The following is a 19667-nucleotide window of genomic DNA, read 5'->3' as shown; positions in this document are numbered from 1 at the left end:
AAAAATGTGTCACATGAGTTTCTATACACAAGAAAATGTTAATGTAAGAAAGATTGTTACATTATTTGATTTAGAGAATTGACTTAATTTTTACAATCTGAATTTTTAAAAATTCTTTATCCATGTTCTGGCCTTTAACATTTGTTTCCTTGATATAGTTCCTTGTTATATAGTTTTGTAATTTCAGTTTATGAAAGCTTAAATTACTTTAAAGCATAAAAGAACAGAAAGCAAACTTAGATTAAGACAAATAAAATAAAACAGACAGTAGAGATATCAATAGATTTACTTAGATCCATTCACTTAGCATCAATGCATAACACATTCCAAAAGCGAGCATATATTAAATTTAAAATGGATCATCTTAATTGGATTCAATAATTGCATAAATGGTCAAACGATTTTCATTTTCTATGTTTTGGGCCATGCATTTCATTCCTTATTGGTTTGCTTTATTGAATTAACATAACAATTATTCGTTTTAATAGGAATGGAGAAAATAATCATGAGAAAGAGCAGTGGCGGAGCATATACTTCTTACTGCTGCTGCACACAACATATATGGCAGGTGATAATACCAAACAGCTGACTTCTGCAGAGACCTAAATGGCACATCTTGGCACATGTGGATAAGTATAATGTTTAGTAATCTAAAAAATGAGAAAATATTATAAAAATAGAAGAAGTAGAAAACCCTAGACAAGTTAAAATACAGAAAAAATTTTAAGCAAAGTTATTTGAATCAGGCAATATTTAATATATCAAATATTAATCTTAATAACTATGTATAAAGTAATCTAAATCCAGGACACTAACCATGTCAAAAGGCAGCTGGCCTCCTGACCACCTCACAATCCTTTGCCAGGATTAGTGTTCTCTGATTACATACTTGGGCACCCCCTGGTTACAATAGTACTTGTTTATTATTGAGATTATAAAAATAACCATTCTCTAAATGATTACACATAGTAAATAAAATTAGAACTATACATAAGGATTTGAATAACTGCAATTTCTTTAAGGACCACTTGCAACTTCTTCTGTCTGTTTCACAAACCTGCAGAGGAGAAATGAGACAGAAGAAAATGTGCTTAATAACATGTTTACATTATAGCATATTAAAAAAGAAAAATTGCGATTTTAATGCTTTCCTCTATTGCAATGAACTTTTACAAGGATATTGACATTAGAATACTACCTCTATTAATCATATTTGCAGCCTATATATCAATTTCTGATATCTGTATAAAATTCTAATCACATTAGATGGTGATATGGCTAGGCTTTGTGTCCTCACCCGAATCTCGTGTTGAATTACAATCCCCATAATCTCAAGGGAGATGCCAGGTGGAGGTAATTGAATCATGGGTACGATTTCCCCCATGCTGTTCTTGAGATAGTGAGTTCTCACGAGATCTGATGGTTTTATAAGGGGTCCCTCCCCATTCACTTGGCACTTCTCCTTCCTGCTGCCTTGTGAAGAAGGTGCCTTGCCTCCCTTTTGCCTTCTGCCATGATTGTAAGTTTCCTGAGGCCTCCCAGCCATGCTGAACTGTGAGGCACTTAAATCTCTTTTCTTTATAAATTACCCAGTCTCGGGTATGTCTTTATAGCAGTGTGAAAACAGACTAATGCAAATGGCAAGGGAAATAGTCATGTTTCTAGAATATTTTACATGATTTTTCTGCTTTGTGTCATAGTTATATTTAATGTTTTTGATTCGCCAATGTAGACCATAAACATTTTGAAGGAAGACCTTCAATCTCCATCTTACAGGACCTGAAATAATGCTTTGTGTGTGGCATTTGCTCAGTAAATATTTATTTGATGCAAGAGAGGGAGAAAAGTTAGAGAGGAAGAGAAAGAGAGGGAGAGTCTGGTTGTTTTTGCACACACTTTTTGTTTATCTGGAATGCTTTACTTATTCCAACCAACCCCAGCTAACTCTTTTATCAACTGCATCTTTCTTTCCTTTAGGCCTCACCCTTAGACATTACTTTCTCTTGACCCTTTGACTACTAGTCAAGACAGAACTCTCCTGATGTGCATACTTATCCTCATACTTCTATAATCACCATCAGCAGCATTTTTCTATAAATAGCTGTTCACTGTGTGTCTTCTCCACAATTTAGTAAGTTCCATGATGAGAAAACCTATGATTGGTGCTGTATCATCCATGATAATGACATGTGCTATTCTCTGACAGTAGTTACTGATCTATTATAGGTTTTAAATATGAATCACATGAGTGACAATTTACTTGGTTAGAGCTCTTGAACTGAACAGCAGTATGCCTGTACATCATACAAAGTGCACTTGACGGGCTGAGGAAGAGAACCACATGATAGTTCTGTACCTATATCCTTAATATATATCTCATCCTTCATAATGAATTCATAGCTTTCTAATGTACAGATTGCTATAATTTTTCTAATCAATCTCTTTTTTTGGTTATTAGGTTGTTTCTATTTTTTACATGCTTTCCATGTTTTCTTGTAAAACATGTTTCATGCTTTATTATAAAACATATGGCAATGAACATAATATTCTGATAGCTATATCATAGTACATTGAAGAAATTATTTATTCAGGTAATGCCCTAATGCAGAATTATTGAGTCAAGAGCAATTACAGCAGAGCAAAATTAAACAAGCAGACAAGGGTAACAGTAAACTCCCTATTACTCAAGGTGTTTATGTAGAGTCTGGGTACTGCAGGGGTACTGGCAGGGGTACTGGCAGGGTTACTGCAGAGAATAGGCGAGCATTAGTTAGGGAAGGAGTGGTTGGTTCTAAATTCTTTCCAGTTTGATATTCTGTGATTATATGAGAGGTAAGGACAAGCTCAACACCTTTGCTTTTCTCTGGAAAATACTTAAGAGATGACAAAGTGATTTATTTTTTATCTTTGTATATCCAGTTCATAAAATAGCCTCATATTCATGGACATGAAATTGTTCTGAGATCCTATAACTGCAGGGGATATATAATAGCATCATAGAGTCCATGGCCTGTATGTGGGAGAATATGTTTTTCAGCCCATATATATCTAGAAGATACTATTTTTTCCTGCCGAGGAGAAAGGGTTTAAAATCCCCATCCTCCCACCTTAGCAAGGGAGAATGCAGACTAAATGAGAACTCCAAAACCTATAGAACACACACACACACACACACACAGAAACACACATACACACACACACACAGAGTCTCTCTCTCTCAGGAAATCTTATAATCTTATGCAGTTACTTGGAGAAAATCCTATTCTCATTAGAGGTCATGAGGACTATGTATTTTTTTAATACAAATCCTGAGCAGTTTTAGAAGGTACCCATCATTACCTGACATTGATATTAAGTGCCCTGAGCAAACATACCAGAGTAGACCAGTGTAGGACAAGAAGAGCATGGAACGCAAAGAAGAAGATCTGCGGAACCTGCACAACGAAAGAAACAGAGATAATATGCCAGGCCAGAAAAAAATCATCGATTAAATACCATTCCCTAGCCCTTTAACCAATTTCTAGTGAAGATTAATTGAAATTAATATCAAAACTATAGTTATAGTATGTAGTGTCCTGCAATTCTAAATTTTAACTGCTTAGTAGTGTGTATACCCTCATTCCATTATTCAGTCATTTTCCACTTAACCTCTGGTAATTTTTCCAATAAAATCTAAGGCAAAATGCCCCTCCAGGTAGTGTTCTGGATATGCATATAGTCTGTGTGAAGATCCCATAAGAATTGCAGTCATAATTGTGATGCCCAGTGTGGGTTAGGCAGGAAAGCCATGGTCTGCTCTGCAGACTGCTCCCCTAACACAGCTTATTCAGCCCCAGGCAGATACATGCTACTTATTGTGATGCTACAAAATTATAAATTACTATCGTATTATCAAGCTATATGATTTCATGAGGTAGTATATATATGTGTGTGTGTCTGTGTATGTGTATATGTGTATATATATGTGTGTACACATATATATGCAAACACACTATATTGTCTGGTTCATAGCATTATAGGCTAAATGTGATTCCTCTGAACCCAGCCCTGAGGCAGAAGAATATAAGACTATCTTTGAAGGAAGGAAAAAGTAATGCCTAGTGGGGAAATGGGGCTTGACTATTCTAGTTCAAAAGAGTGGCAAAATAAAACAGAGGGTGAAAGCAGATGAAATAAGAAAGATAAGCAATTCCACTTGTCTGGAAAAGAATGGAAATAGATGAAGTTCAAATTTTCCACAGCATCTCTTGGAACACTAGCCCTACAAGATGTTAATCTAGATGATTCACAAACAAATGGTTATTGGTCAAATAATTTTGGACAACATCATACTATATCTGATTTTTTAAGGATCAAAATATACAACAGCACATTAAAGATTTGTAGAAGTCCTACACTAAGGAAAATGATTTAACCTGATATTTACCAAAGTTATTTTATAACAGATTTTTATAGAACACTCACTTTTAAAAATCCTATAAAGCATTCATTGGTTAAGTGCTACTTCAACTAGAATGAAATGGCTTATTGATTTGGTTGTCATTTCATACATTCGGCAGCAAAATGGAAAAAACGCATGGATTTTATATTCAGCTAGACCCGAGTTTAAATTTTATCTTCACCCTTTCCTATATATGTCACCTCGAGGAAGTTAGCATTGCTCAGCATCCTTCACAGAGGATGGTTCTAAGCAAAACACCTTTGGAAGGATCAAGTAATGGGCATTTAACATTTTTCAGTATTAAAATTTAGATGAATAGGAACTAAAAAAATATTTGGATTGAAGGTAGAGGTTGTATATAGAAGATAGATGCTGGATACAGCTGGAGAACTTGGTGAATTGTTAGAAATCTTATACATGGGAGGGTTTGAAATAAAATAATGATCTATTTATGTTCGAGTGTTCTTTGCCACCCAAAGGTGTTAAAGGTGCTGGCAAGGGAGTGGTTGAATTCATGCTCTGTATTAGTGGTTCTTAAATTTTAGAGTGTATAAGAATCAGCCACAGGGCTTTTTAAAACACAGGTTGCTGGGCTCCAATATCAGAGTTTCTGATTCAGTAGATCTGGGATGGAGCCCAAAGAAACTGTGCTTCTACTAATTAACAAGAGATGTTGATACTGATACTGCTGGTTTGAGAACTCCACTTTGAGCATCACTGTTTCGGCGTAGCACAGACCTTAGAGTGAAGGATGAAACTAGCTGTGGTCTTACACACTTGGAGATAGACGAGTAATCAAGTGTCTGGGTACCAAAACAAGACTGAAGTGCAGGTTTAGTAGAAAAGGAGGAATTTTAAGGGAAGGAGGTTTGTGACAGATAGCAGATTACAGTAATGTAAGACTTTAGAGTTGGATGCTATTTCACATTTGATAAGAAAAAATATATATACAGCCTACGAGAATAACTAGATTTGAGAAGCAAGGAATTATAATGGCAGGATATTGGGTAAGTCACCCAAGTAGGAATTAAAATTTTCTGATGAAAATAGTTGTGGTAGGGAGGAAAACAGTGAGCCAGATGTAAGCATCTCACAGGAATGAAGAAAAGTGATTGGTAAGACTATAGTGACCAGGACGAGAACAGAACAACAATAAATGGTAGGAGCCTTTAAAAAAGAATTTCAGGTAGAATGTTGATGCTATCTCATGGTGCTTGGCACAGGGCAATGGAAAGAAGCAACAGTTTCCTCTGGTGGAGGCTAACAGGGACCCAGTGTTTTCTAGGAGGAACTCATTTCAAATAAGACTAAAAAAAAAACATATAAAGTATTATTTTAATACCACCAAAGAACAATCAATTTGCCAATCAAGTTCCAGTCCCATAGAGCATGGTGCAAAGATCTGGAAAATATTCAACAATACAAGTGCAGGCTAAGACTTTATTTTGATGAGCATGGGGCAAAGGAGGGTGGCCAAGGATAACAGAGAATCAAAAAACAGAATTAACTGATTTCAAGTTTCTGAAATAAACTTTGTCATAAGGCTTTTCTTGCATGGAAATTACTTAGGCATTCAGCCTGGTACTGCTTCCTTCTCTTTTGAAGTAGGACTCCCCTATACTGGGGATAACCCATTATTTCCTATACTTGTGTGAATGTAAGAAATGAAGCAGCTTTGATGGGGGAAACAACAAATAAGAGAGTGGCCATCAACTCTGAAAATAAACATAATATTATGGATTAGAACACTATTTCTTCTTGAGGATAACGCCATATGCTACAAGTTTTTTCATAGAGAAATAGCAAAACAAATCTCCTAAGGCAATGCACGACAAAGCACGTGTTGGGATTAAAGTGAATTCTATGTTGATGCACCATGTTCATTGCACCTCTGATGAACTATGTTTACTACAGAAGAACAGCACATTGAACATATGATATGTCATTGAACACATCCTGTTTTCTATCAGATATCAACAAACCACTTATTACATGCATGTATCTGTGTTTCTAGAGGTTATGACCTCCCTGAATAAACAGAAGACAAAGATAGAGACTTAGGTGTGGCCACTTCTCAAGTGATCTTTAAAAGTTATGTAGCCAATTTGAACTAAATTTATTCATTTATTCATTCATGAAGTTGATTCACTAAATATTTGTTAAGTAAAAAAATTATGAATGCATAAACATCTATTAAGTATTTGTTGAACATTTACAATGAAAAATAGGGATTTTAAGATTAAACTTTTCTTAATAGGCTAATTTTTTATAATTAGGTAGAAGCGATGTATAAACTATAAAGCCTTATATAAGTGGTAGAAGCTTAAAAAACTTTTTTAAAGTTTTAAAATGGATAATCCCGTGTGTCCTAATATGGAAGAGAAAGTCACATATAATTTATGTCTAAGAACACAAGGAAAAGCTATGTTTTTGGTCTGAAGAATGTTTAATTATACTAAAGATGATATACAGTTTTGAGATACTTAGTCAACATTTCAAAACAAGTCATTTTGAAGAAATTTGGCAGCATGCTTTGAGCAGTTGTTGTACTTTTAATAGCTTACCATGGGATTGAAAACATACTTAATGTAATTACTAGATGCTATTTATTTTATTCTGTCAAAATTCTAATTTTTATGTTTATCATATATGGCTCCCTTAATTTTCTGGATGACTTTGCTTGTAGATAATAATTTGGAACACTGTAAATATAACAAAATCAAGTTGAAGTTTCTATTAAAAGCAGATTTTCTACTCAAATGTATTACTGCTTCAGTTTCTTTATAAGTTGTTTTCCCTTATTTTCTTATTTTATAGTGTTTTCTTTACGTTAAAACTATTTCAGTGTAGAGTGAGATCATTCCTCTCTTGATGTTATCTTTACACACATCCCTCCCACCCTGAAAGGTTTATTTAGCTTTTAGGGACACAGTGAAATTTCGGAGTAGAGGATATGGTCTTGGGCTAGATTTGAACTTAAATTGCACTTACTAATTCTGTATTCTTGGGAAAAAATATTTAACAAATCTGAGTTTGTAAAATCATATTAATAATGCCCATATAATAAATTGTCACAAGGATTAAATAAGATACCACTACATGGCACATAAGAATCAAAATTTAATACATGTTACTTCTGTCCCATTTCCTCCTCCTTCAGAAATGCATTTGTTTCTGTATAAGCCTTAAAATGTCAATGGCTCATAACAGGCTTTAAGGAGAAATGGAATGCTGTAATTCTAAATACCTCCCGAAAAGAGATTTGGTGGATCTATTTAATGTTAGTGATTGCAGCAGCAGACCATCTGGAGCAGCTGCTGTGAAGACGCCAGCTGTAGCAGGGGAGGTGTGACCAGGGATCTGCACTCCATGGAGCTGGTGGAAGCTGGGAAAAGGTGGAAGCTGCCTGCGTCTGAGTTGGCAGGTGGTAGCCCCACCCAAAGGGCACAGGTGCAGCTGCCCAGTCACGGCTTTGGACCCAGGCATCCCTGTGCTCTTGGGGGCCAAGCAAGACCACCTGCCTCTGCAGGCTCAGAAGTGACTGCTCCCACTGCCTGGCCTCTCCCCGACTCCTGATGCCCACTCCGATCTCGGAGCAAAGTTGTGGCTCAGTTCGGACACTGTCACAACCCAACTGGGTGTGCATGCACTTGGGGCAGTGCTGACATGCCAGCCCCCTGCTGCCTCAGCCCCCTCCAGGCTTTGAGCACCCACAAGCACGGGAGAGGGGCTGAGGGAGTGCTGAGGGCAGTTCAGTGAGGGTCTACAGGCGCCCTATGGCACAAACAATCTGAGTGCCATGGGCACCATGAATGGCAGGTTGATGGTGGTAGGAGGTAAACATGCTCCAGGGCAGAAAGGGGTGAGTCCCCAGTAAAGTCCTACTTTCAAGCTGTGGATGAACTGAAGCCTGGGGGCTGGGCTGCCAGTTCCGCAGACCAGAGTGAGAACTTACGATGTTTCTCCTGGGCCCACCCACGGACCAGTCAGTACACACTTCCTCCCCTCTGAAGCCCATAAAAACCTGGACTCAGCCAGACTTGGTCAAATGTGGAACTACCTGTCCGTGGAGAGGAGCTACCCACTGTGGGTCTCCTCTCAGGTGAGAGCTGAGCAGATATCAGGATGACCTGCCTGCAGAAAGGAGCTACCCAGTTGGAGTCACTGGAGAGCTGTCCTGTCACTCCATAAAGCACTTCTTGACCTTACTCACCCTCCAGTTGTATGCGTACCTCATTCTTCCTGGATGCAGGACAAGAACTTTCAACCCCCAGATAGCAGGACTGAAAGAACTATAACACAAATGGGGTTGAAACATGCCCCTCACTCACCACCGTGTGGGCTATGAGAAGGAGAGAAGAGCTATGGCCCTGCAGGGACCCCAGACCTAGGAGCTCCCTGAGTCAGGGTTTTGACACCCTCTTTGGGGCTCTGTGGTTCCTGGCATCTCCAAACTTACAGGCACCACCACATTCTTCAGTGTCAACAGCAGAAGCTGCTTGTGGTATGCCTAGTCCAGCTGCAGCCTCACAGGAGCCAACACCCATACTGGTGCCTGGAGCTGCCTGCCCTCCCGCAGCCAGCATGCCTGGCTGTGTGCAGCAGCCAGACCCTGTGCCTGCTCACTCATGCACCCCTTACTACTCTGTGCCTGGCTTGACCTTGACAGGCATGGAATCTGGGAGGGTAGCATGAGCCGAGCACAGCCTGCCAGGCCAAGCAGGCAGGATGAGACCAGCAGGCGCAAGCAAAACTAGGCAAAGGTACCACTAGCCACAGATGTTTCCAGCTGGTGAAGCAATACTCCAAAGATCCCCAAAGACTGACATTAGGCTATGTGTCAGTTTTCTCAATTTATTATTCAATTAGCTCTCCGTTACAATATATGCTAACTCAGTAAGAAAAAATGATTATGTCATACTTTTGGAGCTCTGGGCTTAGAGCTCTTCTTTTTAATCTTCACATGCCCTCTTTATTATGCCTACACAAGTAGTTTCTTCAGCCACCATGTCTATCCTCAGAGTACCTCCTATGAGACCATGCCAGTTAACTTCTATACTAGCTCAAACAATGGAAATACAGTATAACATCTGCTGGAGGGAATAGTTTATTCATTGGTTTTCTTCACTTAAGTCTGAAGTAGGAGGAAAAAGGAGAATGAAACACTAAGGTAGGTTGGGATCAATGATGGTATAGCTCTGGGTCCCCCAATCAGGAGCATGAAATATTTACATGGTGAAAATCCTGAGTAATGGGTTCTCCTTTTTTTTGTAGTCTCACTTGATAAATTGCTCAAGCCGGACTCCAACTCCAGCTCTCGCCTCAGCCTCTCGGTAGCTGGGACCACAAGCATGCACCACCATCGCTGGCTCCAAAACCCTTTCCTTCAGCTTGAGAGAGCACCTAAGAGCATTGCATAAGATAAATATATCACCCATGAACTCATCTAATAGAGAGGTCACTCTTTTTGCCCCAAATTAAGACTATAAAACCTTTCCCCTGTAGTGCTAAATTGTATCAGAAGCATAAATTGAATGTAGAAGCCATAGAATAATTAAGAGACACAGAAAAATGAGCTCTAGTTTCACAGGTGAAAAGATAAATCATTTCTAGTTAGTAAGTAAAAGGCAGAAAGTATTTAGCAGAGAACCCTAGAGGAGAGCATTTGCCTTTACTCTCATGTAGTTAGTATATCCCTGATAGTTAAAATCTGACAATTGGGCAACTGTAGATGCACTTGAGTGCAAGCCGTTTCTCTGCAATTTACTAGTCTGGGACCACCAGGAAGAAGCAAGACCTTAGCTGAGTCTTCTGACTCCCAGGTTTTTTCCACTTCATGATAGCCTCCAGAAAAAGGAAATTAGCCTCCCACTGAGAAAGTTAAGTGGCGGATGTGTATGCTCAGAAGAAAAGATGAATCATTAGTAAATTATAGTGAACACTTAAGTGACTGGCAACAAAACTATATAAAGGAGTGAGACTATTATGTCAATAATTACATCAGTAAAAGTAAATAGAAACCTAATAATAAGCAAAAGACTGAAGTCCTTGTAGGAGAGCAGATAAACTAAATACAGTTGTCCCTAAGGGTTCCAAGACCCCTGTGGATGTTAAAATCCAAGCATGCTCAAGTCCCTTATAAAAAATGGCACAGTATTTGCAAATAACCTATGCATATCCTCTCATATATTTTAAATCATCTCTGCATTACTTATAATAACTAATACAGTATAAATGTTATGTGAATGTTTGTACACTTTTTTATTATTTCTTGTTTTTGAATATGTATTTTTGATCCGTGGTTGGTTGAATCTGCAGATGTAAAACCCAGTAGATACAGCAGGATGACTTCATTGCTGCTCTTTTCATAAGTAGAAACCATTTTATATGGTATATACTTAAAAGTAAAAACTTAGAACTAATATTTACCAAGCACATACTATGTTTGGCAAAACTAAAAACCATTAAAAAGTAAATATTTTCTTAGTCCATGAAAACAAAATGCAAAAATCTGAAAATTTACTGGCTCTGCCCAAATTTATTGAAATATTTTAGAGTGTAAAAATCCCTATCCAGTAACAGCAGGATAAATTATTCAGATAAAGCATTCCACTGAAAGTGCATAGAATAGCTGGATAAAATATTTTTAAAAATCTGTGTGAAGGCACCAAACATCTATCAAAGCAGTAAAGTATTAAATGGCCAATATCCCAGATAATGAAGAAATAAAGAGAAATGAGCATACAATTTGGAGACATGCTTCCTCTAAAGGTATCTACCAATTTCAGAAGAGACTCATGAGAGGCTGAGACCCTAAAGAAGGGTTGTAAAATCCTCCCAGGCTAAAGGAAAAAAGAAAGTGTAGTTGTAATCTTACTGAGAAATGTGACCCAAATAAATTCCCTAGGTTTTAAGTTTCTAGACTGAAAGGCCACACTGGAAGATTAAGAGTAAAATGGAAATATACAGCCCTTGCAAGGAATAAAGCCCAACTTAAAATTTTTTAGAATTTTTATTTAATTCAAATAATCTCGGATAGTTAGTTTCCCTGTACCTCTGCTAGAAGCAAGATAAAATACTCTCTAGAAGAAGATAACATCACCATAGGCTTCAAATTATCTTTGCAACATATCATATATAATGCTCAACACTTAATCAAAAATAAGCAGACACACATGATGACAAGGCCATGTGTTCTAAAGCCAAGAAAAAATAACAAAGAATAGAAACACCCACAGGAATCACATAATAAACTTATCAAACATGGATTTTAAAATAAACATGCTTAATAAGAAAATTAAAGATAATATCTAGAATTTTAGAAAGAAGTAGAAACTACAAATGAACTAATTAAAAATGCCAAAATAAACAAAATTACAAGTCAACTTATATATTAAACAGCAAATTTGATAGCATTAAAGAGAGAAACAAACTACATTTATTCAGAATCATACTCAGAGTTAAATGGATGGAAATATGTGAGCAGGAAGTAAGGAGAATTATTTTGCATATAGTTAGAATGTCTAGTATATGTGTAATTGAAGGCTTTGGTGATCTTAAAACATAGTCTTCAAATTCTTTTGTTTTCCCAAGTGGTAGAACCATGTCCATTGACCTTGACTATTTTAACTATGACTGCTTGACCAACAAAGATGGCCAATGTGGTGTTGTGAGTTTCCAAGCTCAGGACTTAAGGAATAGGACTTTTCCACTTCCTGTCTTTATTCTTACAATGCAGCCACAATAATGTGAAAAAGTCCAAATATTTCATGGAGAGGTCTGTATTTCCTATAGACATGAGGAAACGTCTATAGGAGAGAAATCAAGGTCTTTGGCCAGCAGCCTTGAATAAACTCTCAGCCAACAGTAACCACCAATTTACTAGACATGAGAGTTAACCATCTTGCAAGTGTATCCTCCAGTCCTAGGTAAATCACTGCAGCTGACATGTCATGGAAAAGGCATGAGCCTCCATGCTGAGCCCTGCCCAAATTGCAGATATATGTACTAAATGAGTGATTATTGTTTTAGACCAATAACATTTGGGGTGATTTGTTAGGCAGCAATAGCTGAATGGAAGAGGAACCAAAACAAGACTCAAAATAGAACAAGGCACAATCCACAACTACCAAACATATAAAAACGATAGATTTAGAAACACTGTGATCATCCAAGTCTAATACAAAGAACCTAGGATTAAACTGAGCTTAATCACATGTAGGCTTACCATGATAAAGCTGCAAAAATAAAAGACAAATGGGAAATCTTAACATTTGAAGAAGTAATAATCTAACAGGTGACTAAAAATATTAGTAGTAGTAATAATCAACAGGTAAAAATAAAATGACAGATACCATTTTATCTTCTCAACATAAAGATGAAATGGTATCTTTGAAGTGCTGAAAGAAAAAAAACTTTCTTGATTTTTAAACTCAGTGAACATATCCCTTAAAAGCAGAAACTGAGAAATTTCAGGCAAAGATAATTCACCACCAGTAATTACAAACTAAAACAAATACTTGTTTTTGTTATTTAGGCAGAACAAAGGTGATCCAATATGTAATTTCAGAGATATTGAAAAAAAAGGAATAGTGACAAGCAGAATAAAACTGGGAAAATATAAATGGATATTGGCAATATTTTAAAATAATAATAAAGCCTTATGGTGTTTTAAAATATAGAGGATTTAAATACATGCCAACACTCCTGTACAATTCGGGATGAAGAGATACAAAGCTAAAAATGTTTTAAGTTTTACAAAGCTAAAATATAAAAGTACCAATTAACCTGAAACTTTTCTTTTTTTTTTTTTTTTTTTTTGAGACGGAGTCTCATGCTGTTGCCCAGGCTGGGGTGCAGTGGCGCGATCTCGGCTCACTGCAAGCTCCGCCTCCTGGGTTCACGCCATTCTCCTGCCTCAGCCTCCTGAGTAGCTAGGACTACAGGCGCCCGCCACCGCGCCCGGCTAATTTTTTGTATTTTTTTAGTAGAGACGGGGTTTCACTGTGGTCTCGATCTCCTGACCTTGTGATCCGCCCGCCTCGGCCTCCCAAAGTGCTGGGATTACAGGCTTGAGCCACCGCGCCCGGCCGTAACCTGAAACTTTTCCACATTAAGCAATACATTGTTGCAATCTCAAGAACAACTATCGAAATAATCTTAAAAGAGTATATAACCTTCAAGCTAAAATAGAATAAAAGAGCAATAACAAAAAAAATTATCCCAAAAAAGGCAAGAAAGAGGGAAAATGAAAACATAACATAGTGGGGAAAATAAAATATAAAGTATAAAGTAAGTTGATAATATAGTAAATTAAAAAAATAGCTATAATAATAATTATACTATGCACAAGTAGACTCAATGAGTTAAACAGAAAGGATTGCTAGAATTGATTAAACAAATAGCCTAACTACACGTTGTTTTTGAAGAGAATTGTCTGATATATGTGAATACAGAAATGATGAAAAGTTAGAGAATAAAAATCATACACCATATAAACCAATTTTTAAAAAGCTGGGTTACCAATGTCATAGAATGTGGAATTTAATGCAGAATTAATTGCTAGGGATACAGGGAAATGTCTCCTAATAATAAAAAGTTCAATTCACCAGAAAGATACACTTCTAAATTTATATAGAACTAATAATATAGCACCAAAATGTATAAAGCAGGAATTGATACAAAGAGAAACAGTCAAACCCATAATCATAGCAGGAGGTGTTGACACATATCTCTTGGTAACTGATAAAACAACAGCCCCCAAAACATACAGTAAGACGATGGAATATTTGAACAACACAATCAGCCAACTATACCTAACGGACACATAAAGAAAACTGCACTCAGCAACAGCAAAATACATTTTACCATTGTTTTCCTAGAACTTGGTGCTTCTAAATATTTGCCCAAAGCTGGTCATTTACTGGATCATTAAGGAAGTCTCAACACATTTCAAATGATTTAAACCATCCATACAGAGCTTGTTCTTTCAACAAAATAAATGCAGGATGACAATAAAGCTGGACTTAGAGGAAACATTTAAAACTTAAACCCACATATCAGAAAAAAAATGCAAGCCTGAAATTCAATGAGGCGGCCATCTACTTTGTGCCAGATATCTTCTATTTTTCTGCCAGATATAATTGTTGTCTTTAATACCAAGCTTTTTGCTTAAGGAGACTGAAGTTTGTGGTCTGTATCAACAGAACTCCCAAACTCTCTCCTTATATATAGGTTTTGCCATAAGGAGCCTCAGCTAAGAATGAAGGAATGGAAGAGAGTAAAAATTGAGGGTATTTATTCTGCCTGAATCCTTCATCTTAATCTAGTTTTTCTTTTGTTGTTGTTGTTTTGTTTTTTTGTTTTGAGGCCGAGTCTCACTCTGTAGCCCAGGCTGGAGTGTGGTGGCGCAGTCTCGGCTCACTGCAAGCTCTGCCTCCCGGGTTTATGCCATTCTCCTGCCTCAGCCTCCCGAGTAGCTGGGACTATGGGCACCCGCCACCACGTCTGGCTAAATTTTTTTGTATTTTTAGTAGAGACTGGGTTTCACTGTGTTAGCCAGGATGGTCTCGATCTCCTGATCTCGTGATCCGCCTGCCTCGGCTTCCCAAAGTGCTGGGATTACAGGCGCAAGCCACCGCATCCGGCCTAGTTTGTCTTTCAATATTTATTTATTTATTTATTTATTTATTTATTTATTTATTTAGAAGCAGGGTCTTACTCTTGTCAGCCAGGCTGGAGTGCCCTGCTGCAATCACAGCTCACTGCAGCCTCGACCTCCCAGGCTCAGGTGATCCTCTTGCCTCAGCCTCCCAAGTAGCAAGTAGCTGGGAATACAGATATGCACCTAATTTTAAAAGTATTTTTAGTAGAGAGAGGGTTTTGCCATGTTGCCCAGGCTGGTCTCAAACTCCTGGGCTCAAGCAATCTGCCTGCCTTGGCCTCTCAATTGAAGGTTATAGTTAAAGTTAATTAGATGAATTAAACCCAATTGGTTTTCTTAAATTCTATGTGCGATTAATAAAGGGGATACTTAGCTTTACCATACTGACTGATGAAAATAATATTATATTTCTTCAAGGGTATTTATAAAATTCTTGCATCTGATTTGATTCATAAAAGCATATTATTTAGTACTTAGATATTAAATCTCTAGCCAAGATGATCTGAAAAGTACAGAATAAGTAACATGCTATCTATCCTCAGGGGTATTTTATTTTAATTGAGGTGAAAATATGAGCAGTATAAAACAATTGCAAAAGTTTGAAGATGGCAGATTTGGCTCTTGTTAAGTTTCAATACATAGGGCCTTAAATGAGAAAATGACAACAAAGCTGAGGAAAATTGATTTACATCAGTGAGGATGTTTTGTTACACTGCAATTATTCTGAAATTGGACTCATTACCACTGCAGATACATTGAAGATGTTATTGATGATTTTTTTTTTTAATTGTCAGTTGACAGTGAACATTTCATGGACTACCAAACTCAATTCTTTACATAGAAATGTTTGTAATAAATGTTCATAAGCAACACAAAAATATTATTCTAAGCTATTAGAAAATCAAGAACACTTTCAACACTGCCTATTTTTTAATTTGTGAAATATAATGTGCAAAAAATACTATGAAAAGTATAATTCAGTTTAAAAAACATGACCCATTGACCACCATCTAAGTTAAGAAATATAATTCTGACAGCCCTGAAGCTCAATCATTATTACCTGCACAAAACTATTATAAATACACTTATATAGATATAAATATATAGATATATTATATTATATATATTTTATATTTTTATTTATAATAACTATTAAACTATATAATAATCTATTATAAATTTATATAGATATAAATTAAAAAGTAAGGATTTACTTGCCTTTCTCTATATTTTAACAAGGTATCAAAGCATATTGAAAAACTATTGTTTAGATTTTCCTGATTATCATAGAAATTTTGGTCTCCTTTGATTATTGTAGAAATTTTGGTCTTTTAGGTCATCCCTGACCTAAAAGAGAAATGCGTCAGTAGTTCATCAAGTATGATGTTTTCTGTAGGATTTTTGGAAATACACTTTTTTTTTAGATTAAGAAATTTTTCTTACAGTTCAAAGCCACTGAATTTTTTGTCATGATTAGATGTCAAAATTTATTGAACACTTTTTATACATTATTGACATCATGTTTCTCATTTATTATGTTAGTGTGGCTAATTTCCTGATAAATTTTCAAAAATTGATTTGGTAATATATTTCTGTAATAAACTCAATGTAGTAGGGATGTATTATTCTTTATACGTGATAGGAATTGGTTTAGTACCAATTTGTTTAGAGTTTTTATATCTATGTTCATAAGTCAATTGGCTTATTTGGCAAAAAGTTTTTCTTTCTTATAATTCCTTTTATGTATTGGAATCGAGGTTAGCTAGTCTTATAAAATGGAATGGGAAGTGTTTCCTCTTGGATTCTATGCAAGTGTTTGCATAATATTAGAATTATTTCTTAAAAGTTTAAAAGAATTCAGGCCCCATATGGACCTGAAAATATTTGTATATGAGGTTTTTATTTTTTTTTTATTTATTTTTATTTTTTATTTTTTTGGAGACGGAGTCTCGCTGTGTCACCCAGGCTGGAGTGTAGTGGCGCAATCTCGGCTTACTGCAACCTCCACCTCCCGGGTTCAAGCAATTCTCCTGCCTCAGCCTCCCGATTAGCTGGGATTACAGGCATGCGCCACCAAGCCCGGCTAACTTTTTTGTATTTTTAGTAGACACGGGGGTTTCACCATATTGGCCAGGCTGGTCTCGAACTCCTGACCTTGTGCTCCACCCACCTCGACCTCCCAAAGTGCTGGGATTACAGGCGTGAGCCACTGCGCCCGGTCCTTATATGAGGTTTTTAAATTATGAATTTAATTTTTTAGATATATGACTACTCAGATTTTGTATTTCCCGTGTGTCAGCTTTGGTAAATTGTATTTTCTAGAGATTTCTGTGTTACATTTGAATTTCAAGGTTTGTCTAATAAACTCTGAAAATATGTATCACGAATACATGTAAAATTGAATGCACAAATATATTCTTCATGGTATTGTTTAAAATAATTTTAGGCCAGACATGGTGGTGCATGCCTGTAACCCCAAAACTTTGGGAGGCCGATGCGGGCAGATTGCTTGAGCTCATGAGTTTGAGACCAGCCTGGGCAACATGGGGAAACCTTGTCTCCACAAAAACCACACACAAAAAAAATATATATATATCTGGCATGGTGGCATACACCTATAGTCCCAGATACTCAGGAGGCTGAGGTGAGAGGATGGTGTGAGCCCGGGAGGCAGAGGTTGCAATGAGCTGAGATCACACCACAGCTCTCCAGCCTCAGCAAGAGACAGACCTTGTCTCAAATAATAATAGTAATAAGTTTTCAATGGCATATGAGCTGTGGAAGAGTGATTAAATAAGTTATAATATGTCCAGATAATAAAATGCTATGTACTTATTTTAAAAATCATCTTACACCAGCTGGGCACGGTGGCTCATGCCTGTAATCCCAGCACTTTGGGAGGCTGAGGTGGGCAGATCACCTGAGGTCGGGAGTTCAAGACCAGCTTGACCAATATGGAGAAACCCCGTATGTGCTAAAAATACAAAATTAGGCAGGCATGGTGGTGCACATCTGTAATCCCAGCTACTCGGGAGGCTGAGGCAGGAGAATCAGTTGAACCTGGGAGGCAGAGGTTGTGGTGAGCCAAGATTGCGCCATTGCACTCCAGTCTGGGCAACAAGAATGAAACTCCATCTCAAAAAATAAATAAATAAATAATCTGACAGAGGACTATTTGACAATATGGAAAATATTTATAATATATGCTAAAGCCACTTTATAAAACTGTATATCGAATGTATATTATCATATATTATTGTATAGATGATTGTATAGATGATCTCAGGTGTGAATATGCATGTACGCACAAGCCTGTGTGAGACAGAATGAACATGAGAATCATTTTTTAAAAAAATTTCTGCATTAAAAACAAAGTAATCACAGAAAGTATTTTGGGATGCTGAGATTGTAGGTGATTTTCATTTTACTATTTATTATTTTTCCTTATTAAATATATCTCCTTCAAATTAAAGCATCGTATTTCCTCTTTCCGTTAGATAGATTCTGAGAATTACCTGAATGCCATCAGACAAAACTAATTTACCTTAAGTTCTGAATGTGAATCTTTGTGGACTTAATCCTATCGACACTATAGAGTATATTTGTGAAAGAAGCTGCTGGTTAGCAGAAAGGATTCAGACACTGTTAACATTTTTTAAATGCAGTATGACAGTATGAATTGAAAACCCTTGGGCAGCTAGAGGGAAATGATTTTGGCTAATAAGAAAAACTCATTGCCTGATCAGAGGGTAAAGATAGCAACCTAAATTCTGACCGAGGTAGGGATGGAAGGTAAATGAGTGAAACAAATTGGTTGGAAAACATTCTGAAGTTGGAGAAACTATGGCAAACTGGACAGGTGTTCAGCTCAAGCTAATTCTTACTATGAGGGAAGGCAAGCCTAGTATTGCCGTATCTTCTGTTTTTCAAAGAGAGTATCTGAACTTTTTGAGATCTCCTAATTTTTAAATGTTAGATTTATTTTTGCTAAAAGGTTGTTACGGCCAAACAAAGCACATCTGCAGACACACCCAGCCCATAGGCTGGCAGTTCATAATCCCTTGTTCTTAAATATTACAATACAAAGATAAACAATCAGTGCCTTTTGAAACGCCAGCCTTAGCTATCAGCTTGAGCCCCAGGAGAGGCTTTTAACAAAAGCAGTAAGTCATTCCAAAATACCAGTTTTTCTCAAAAGTTATATCTAAAATTAAGAAAGAAATCTCAGTTACAAGAGAAAATATATAAACATGGCCTCATAGACAATAAATTCCCTGAATATCCCTCCTCTGTATATGCATTTATTTTTCATCTAAAGAGGCCTAATCTGAATTCTTAATTTTGGATTCAGAACACGAACACTGAAGCAAAAAAAAAAAGCCGACGAACGTAGAAAGCAGTGTGCTAACTTCCGTAGAATTTTCTTTATTTCTGACCTCTGATCAACAAAGTAGCTAAAGAGCCATGAAAAGTCACTGTCATTCTTTTGGGCTTCAGTTTCCTCACTTGTAAAATTAAGAGGTTGGGTGGATATTTCTTATCTTTAAAATGTTATGAGTCAAT

The 19667-nt window shown here is 36.7% G+C and overlaps 1 protein-coding gene across 16 annotated transcripts in view; it reads right to left on the bottom strand.

Annotated features, from left to right (window-relative positions):
• Positions 1–267: 267 nt before the first annotated feature.
• The window catches only part of C8H8orf34 (chromosome 8 C8orf34 homolog), a 496138-nt gene continuing 476738 nt past the window's right edge, over positions 268–19667 (bottom strand). For 12 of the 16 annotated variants that reach the window (XR_012416463.1, XR_012416465.1, XM_065519322.2 and 9 more), the window contains 2 exons: positions 3375–3434; positions 268–1057 (listed from right to left, as the gene is read on the bottom strand). Coding sequence is in view for 13 of the 16 variants with exons in the window: in XM_065519322.2 (XP_065375394.1) it covers positions 1050–1057; positions 3375–3434 (68 nt within the window). In the remaining 3 variants the exon portion in view is untranslated. The remainder of the gene's footprint in view (positions 1058–3374; positions 3435–19667) is intronic. The other 4 variants (XR_012416464.1, XM_045398358.3, XM_065519328.2 and 1 more) reach the window with 1 other exon arrangement.

This window comes from Macaca fascicularis, chromosome 8 (genome assembly GCF_037993035.2).
Source record: "Macaca fascicularis isolate 582-1 chromosome 8, T2T-MFA8v1.1".
Taxonomy (NCBI): Eukaryota; Metazoa; Chordata; class Mammalia; order Primates; family Cercopithecidae; genus Macaca; species Macaca fascicularis.
Note: the sequence above shows the minus strand (reverse complement) of the source record. Positions and strands in the feature narration are given on the sequence as shown.